The 7,037-nt window shown below is 38.2% G+C and overlaps 1 protein-coding gene across 1 annotated transcript in view; it reads left to right on the top strand.

Moving 5' to 3' along the window:
• Positions 1–2,322: 2,322 nt before the first annotated feature.
• Positions 2,323–7,037, top strand: part of znf385c (zinc finger protein 385C) — a gene marked incomplete at both ends in the record, with an annotated part of 101,494 nt that continues 96,779 nt past the window's right edge. The window contains one exon of the mRNA XM_081384555.1: positions 2,323–2,371. Coding sequence (XP_081240681.1) covers positions 2,323–2,371 — 49 coding nt within the window. The remainder of the gene's footprint in view (positions 2,372–7,037) is intronic.

The raw sequence follows: 7,037 nt of genomic DNA, 5'->3' as shown, positions 1-7,037 counted from the left end.
CAACATATATTTCTTTAACTGACACTTAAGAATACATGAATATGACTAATAAACACTAACCAAACATGCAACGTTAACGCAAGACAAAACACTGAGGAGAACTAAGGGCTTAAATACACAAGCTGAGGTAAATGAGGTAACTAAATAGAAAAGGTGAACGTAACTAAAGGGAAACAAACTGGCACAAACTAGGGCTGAAACTAGACCTTTTGTCATGCCCAATATTCCAACCTGCAGATACCCACTTGGGAAACTAGATCAACTTACAATGATAGGGAACACAGGAAAATAGGAAAAACAGAACCAAAACACAATGAAACTAACAGATAAACACACGTTACATTATACTCCCCCGGGGCTTGTGGGAGCTCTGGAGGAGGATACAGAGCAAGCGAAGTGCAGGAAACCGAGGGAGATGACAGAGAGGGTGTGACCAGGGTGGATGACGGTGGGAGACATAGCGACGTCTGATCAAGGCGGAGCCGGAGGGACGAGGGGAACTCGGTGGAGCCGACAGGTCAGAAAATGAGTGCAGAGCTGAAGTGCAGAGTGATGTCATCAAAATCATTGATCCATATTGACGGAAGTGAGAGACTGTAAGATTTGAATGCTTATATCCCCTAAATGTGAATTTTATTATTGTTTTGGAGCAAACTACCTTATAGGTAACTGTAAGGCTAACATTTTCATACTAAAAGCCAAAAAACTTAAATTTTGATTTCATGGGGACTTTAATGGCCAATTAATAGCAGAAATAGTAAATTATTTTTTAAGTAGGCCTATATAATACACATCATTTTGATTCTTTATTATGTAGCCTACATAATGTGTATTTTTGTATTATTTTAAATTTGAAAGTAAAGTAAAATATGTTATATTATAATCTGCGCGAACCCGCCGTTGCCTTTCTTTGATGACGTTGCAGGGCATTTCAAATAAATGATTATTGTTAGCAAAGTCCACTTCAATGATATCCAATGCTCAGGGACCAGGGAGCAGTGAACACTGCATAGGGACCCCGTCAATCGGAACGCACCTTAGGTCATCTTACAATGACACGAAACACAGGCAAACAGGAACAGGAAAAACAGAACCAAGACACAATGAAACTAAACAGACATTGAAATACATGTTACATTGTCAGGGTAGCACTATGTTTCATTTTTGACCAGAATGAAAACAAGGCTGTGAGGGATATAAGTACAATCAATGGATTTTATGTTGTTTAAAAACATCCCAAAATGTCAAATGACAAAACATCTTCCCAAAACACTATCAACAGACAAACAATTATTTTGAGTTGTGAGTTACAGTTTAAGTTAGTAAAATTATTACGTTATTCATATACAATGCATGCCATTGTAGCCTAAAGACTGTAAGTCTATACCTCACAGCCTTATTTTCATCCGAGTAAAATTCAATATGGCATCCTGACTAATGTCTTTTTTTTATTAAGAAAACTGGTAGGCTAAGAGTTAAAAGGGACAGTCTGTGTAAAAACTCAACTCGCCCACTTGGATATGACCGTTTTTAGTCAAACCTAATTGAAATGAACTTGATACTTCCTTGTTTTAGTGATCCTATATTACCTGCGACATGTAGGCCTAAACCTTCACGCGCGCACGAAATTGTTACCAGTTGCTGCATTGGAGGTTTCACATGAATGATCTGTCAAATCGGTAATATACATAAAATATATAGGAAGGCTATTATTATTATTATTTTATTTTTTTTTATGCATTGAGGACAGTGAATAAATTTGGGCGGGAGGAGACTCCGTCGCTAAACAATCCCCGTCCCCGACCACATAACGTCAAGCGAGGAAAGGCAGCATTATTGATCCAAAAGAGTAGGTCAGGTGATTAATAATAAAAGTCGAACACTTGTTTAAAACGTGAGATTTCGGTATAACCAGGTTTTATATTATAGTACCTTAATCAAATTTTAGCTTGTTGTATAATTATAAAAGTCTTCAATCCAGAAACATCAAGCGGGTCTGGCTGGAAAAATTAAACTGGACAAAAACAGGGAAAGGGGAGTTCTGCCTCATTTCAAAAGACCACCACCACCACAGACCACTACTCTGTAGCTACAATATTGTGTGATAGTTTTTAAGAAAGAAGAGAAGTCTGGAAAGTTCCCCTGAAGAAGAGAGCTTTCACGCGCGCCGCCGTTAGTGTGAATGACACGCGCTTTCCTGGAGAGCCGTTGGTTTGTGACGCACGGGTGAGACGGTTGAGCTGCGCGAGCCGCGAGGTGCTCACTGTTCAGTGTCGGTTCTGCTCAGCTCGGGAACACCGGAGAGCGAGAAGTACGGTAGTAATGTTGGGCTTAGAGGACCACGGAGAGACTCGCAAACGCAACGGTACGGGTAAGCACCCCTTTCATTCATTCGCTATACTTTCATTATGCCTCTCAGTTTAGATTGAAACGGCAGGTGTGGGACCAAACCGAAAGGAGGATAAGTTTGGATGCGCAAGTGACATGCTGTCTGACGAACTCATCAATCTTATTTGTGTTATCAAATACAGACTGTGATGAACTTGTATCGCAAGAATGTAGAAACAATGTATAAAAAGTATAACTGCAGAGGGAATTATTTTGGGAATAAATCGATTTTTTTGTCGTTCCTTCGCCGAGCTTGTGATAAAGAATTGCCATGTTTACTCTGTCAGAACAGGCAATATTCCTCTGGCATCCTGCAAATGGATGAAACTTCGTGTGAATGCTCACACAATCTCATTGCTTCAGACAAGCAGTATTGCCCCTTCATGATGAATGTGCCTTGACATTTATCACATTTTTCAGTTCGTTGATTTTAGTAGCACATTAAGCCTTAAGGGGAAATAAGAGAAGGGGCTTGCTTTCTCCATGACAACTTATAATTTTAGAAAAATAAAACCTGTATTTTAATATATTTTTTCATACTGTAGTTTATCAAATTTGAACTCAATGAGTTGACTTTTGGCTTTTGTGTTTCTTATCTTAAAAATTACATCATATCGCATCTCATCAGGCAGAAAGCAAAGCTGGGCACTTCCAGTAAATGTGTTGAAAATAGGTGTTGCACAACTTGTCCTGGATGTGCTACGACCATAGTTGAGAGACGGGACTAACCCACAAGGCACAACCCAACCTCAAACCAGAACATGACAAGGATATGTATAGTGCGGGTTGGTCATTCAGCTGATGGAGTCTGACTCTCATTGCTTGCATGTTTTCTTTCTTTACTTGGGATGAATCGTCTAGGAGCAAAAACATTCAGTCGGAAGGATTTAAATGCGATCACCTTTTTCTTATTTGCTTATGTCCACTTTGGAATGTGTATTTTGGTGCGTGTGCTCTCTCTGTCTTCGCTTTTGATTGTATTTTGGTGAATTAGTTTGGATTAGAAATGTTAATTTCTATGGAGATGCCGATGTCTTCATGCATCCCCTTTCAAATCATTCATTCACTTATTATCTTTAATCATAATTTGAAATTGCTGAACATTTCACAGTGGGAGAGTGAAAGCATCGCATAGCATGTGTGCGGATCAGAGATGCTCATCTGTCTCTTGAGGCAACAAGAGAGATCATGATGCATAGAATCAGCCAGTTGAGTTTATTTGTCCACTCTGAAGGGTTAGACCATTTTAAAAGGTTTTCAATACCTTACTTATTTAACATTGCTATTTCACTCTTTAAGCATGAAACATGCGAAGGAGGATGCAGTGTCTGTCACGGACATATTGAACATAAAAAACTGTGTTACTTATCAGGAAGTAAAATGCTCACAATTTAAAGCAGTGCTTGGGCTTTTTCAAGCACAGACATTTTGAGGAACACAATAACTCTAAATAACATAATACACCTCTTCTCCTCGAGCTGCCTGACTCCAAGTGAATGCCACATTTTGATCTAAGAGAGAAAGTGCTTCATTCTGTAGGCTCAAGGCCTTTGCTTTAGGGTGAACACAAAGAAGATGATTTAAGGTTCTTTGCTCAGCATTAAAGGGGTCATGAACTGCATTGTTTTATAATGTTTCCTGTGGTGCATTTATAATGTTAGTATGATTTTTACATCAAAAATTGTCATGAACTAAAAATAAATTGCATTTTTATAGCCTGATTTTATCCTCTGATTTGAATGCTCTGTGAGACTTCAGTGTAAACGCCCACTGCTGTGATTGGCTGATAGCTTTGCATATGAAATAAGTATTACACGTGGAACCCTCTCGAAAACTTTAAGCACGCTTTTACTATTACAGCTCTCAAGGTTTACTAATTGAGTAGTGTTGATTTTATGTGATTTAAGTGTTGAAAGTGTTGAAGTGTTGATCTATGACATTAAATATCGTGGCATGAAAGGTTGCAGTGATGAGCATTGTAGCCGATCACAGACATGTCAACATGAATGCGATCTCGTCATTGCAACTCGATTTCTGCAGGCTAACGAATGCTTTCATCATTCAAAACTAAGAGTGCAAACACAATGTAAATAAGAGGTTTGTTGATTATTACGGGAGTTTTGACGCGAGTCCAGAACTCAGTCACTGATAAACACGCACTGTTTGATTGACAGCTCCAGCGATTGCAGAGGGAGTGTGCTTTGATCGCTTTCTATATTTCACGAGGGCTCGGAGTTCGGCCCGGACCCAGAGTACTCCCCCCGCATGTAAGTGTTTAGGGCTTGAAGCGTGGAGAAGGGGTGGTGGGGGGATGCTGCAAAACTGTCAATGGATTGAGGTGAGACTGCTGAATATATATATACCTCTTATCGTTGACTGCTGAGTGCTCTCCACTCGTGTTAATTATCTGAACGTGCTCCTCCCGAACTTTGTTAATAAAACATCATATAATTTAATCGCAGTTTAAATAACAGATTATTTTCATCTTACTAAGAGAAACAATATGAAGACCGTTCACATTAGACCATAAGTCACTCACTGGTTTGATTTACTGGCACATAGACAAAGATCATCTGACTGTACATGAATCATTACATATCAGAAATCACTGGTCACAGATCAGGCATTTGAATTAACAGTTGCTTATGGCATTACTGTCGATTCTATATCGTAAAAGTCTGTTTGCAAAGCCTGTGCCGAAATTGCGACTGTTTTACTAAAGAATCCACAGTTAAATGTACCGCATACAAATAAATAATGCTCAACTGAGACATTCACATTGTTGAAAATAAATAAAATAACCACATTCCTAGTATTCGGATCTTTTGGAAGTTAGTGTTATTTGTGGTCCATCCTGTATAGCTCTGTATATCATCTCAACACGCCAGTGGGCGGGGCCAAAGTTGCGATGATGAAGGCGTTGATTTTCTTCTGCAAAGGCGGTCTTTCACTACCTTATTACATCATAAAGAGGCACATTCCAGGACGGGGCAATCGCTGGGCTTGGTAACAATAAAAGTTGTTTTTGGACCAACAAGGAAGTTTTCAGTTCTGAAACTTAGCCTACAGGATATTCTTATAGTACAATTACCCCTTATATGTAAAAAAGCTTAAGGAAAATTAGATTTCTCAGTTCATGACCCCTTTAAATTGGAGCATATAAACTCAAATAATCTTTGTGCAGTTTACTCTTGAGGTTTCATTATATCGATTCTTTAAGTTTTATTTAACAAACCACTTTCCTACTCCAAGGCGAGCTATGTTTGTCTTGACGTTTACTGGATGTTGATAAACTTCTTGTTATCTGAACAGCCGCTGCGGCCGGCGGCGCAAACAAATAAATCACACCGGGAAGAAATGCGCTCAGCTGGGGCTAGATGATGTTTTTGCACTGCCCTTTCTGCAGCGATTGTGACTATGCACCTTGCTTTCTCCTTTTCTGTAGATTCAGTCCTGCAACTGGTCTCAGTTATAAAATTAGAACAGAACTGATTTATGAATACAAATATGATTTTTAATTTGTTGGCAAGGGGTTGTAAAAGTCCAGTTTCAAATAAGTATACAGACCACACAAGTGAGTATGCCAGCTATCAAGATATAGCGTGAAGAGGCAGCAGTTGATTCTGTTGGCAGGACAGGCTTGTGGAAAGGCTGGATTTTCTCACATTCTCCTCCAATCAGTGTATAACATTGGAGATCTGATAACAGTCTCCTATATTTTGGCAGTATATCAGTGATATGCTTAGTTATGTTTTGACATTCTGCCTGGGTCTCTTTTTAAAGGATTTAGATGCGGTAGATCGGTCTCATCTTTTTTCAAGTAAAACTGAAAGGTGCTGTGTATCGAGAAATATTACAGTCTGAACTGATCGTTCTCTTACTTGCCGGGACAGTAATTCACCACACATTTTCGTGGCTTCCACATCTACAACAGCTGTTTGGTTGATTGTTTAGAGAAAACATAAAACTTCTGCACATTTAATAGAAAAATGGAACCAGTGCAGGGTTTTTCCTGTCTGAAAATGAGGCGGAGGTGGTAAAATCGTAACACTAGAGGGGTTCGGGGGCATGCCCCCCCGGGAGAAAATTTTGTACATTTTAAAGATAAATTCCTTAATCTGGTGCACTTTGAGTCACTCGAATCTGTTGTTAAAAATAAATAATAATCCACCCGCCAACCACCCATATTCTTTGATTTAGATATCTGCATCTGATCATCACATTACAATTATTCAATTAAGCATGATAATATGGTAACATATCACACTGAAGTAGGCTGATTTAAAATTAACATTTATTTAAATTAAAAGTTCTTCTTTTGGCAAAATTACATTTCCTTTATAGCCTAAGCAGAGGCTTTACTCCCTTTAAACTTAAATTGTCAATGTTTCGTTTTTGAAAACACTCTTATCGGAATAATTTTTGTACCTTTATAAAGAGCATTTTCCCCTAATTTTATTTAATGTATGCTAAATTTCATTTCAAATTCTTACATTTTATCAATACATTCAATTAAAATAATAAGACACTAGGCTGTTACCAATCAAATTAAATAATTTACATTGAAAAATTATAACTGTATTAAATGATATTATGAGATTGTTTTAAATATTTTAAGGAATGTTGAAAAGAATGCTACTTTATTAAAC

This window comes from Scardinius erythrophthalmus (genome assembly GCF_964197995.2).
Source record: "Scardinius erythrophthalmus genome assembly, chromosome: 1".
Taxonomy (NCBI): domain Eukaryota; kingdom Metazoa; phylum Chordata; class Actinopteri; order Cypriniformes; family Leuciscidae; genus Scardinius; species Scardinius erythrophthalmus.
This window is presented reverse-complemented; position numbering and strand designations above follow the sequence as displayed.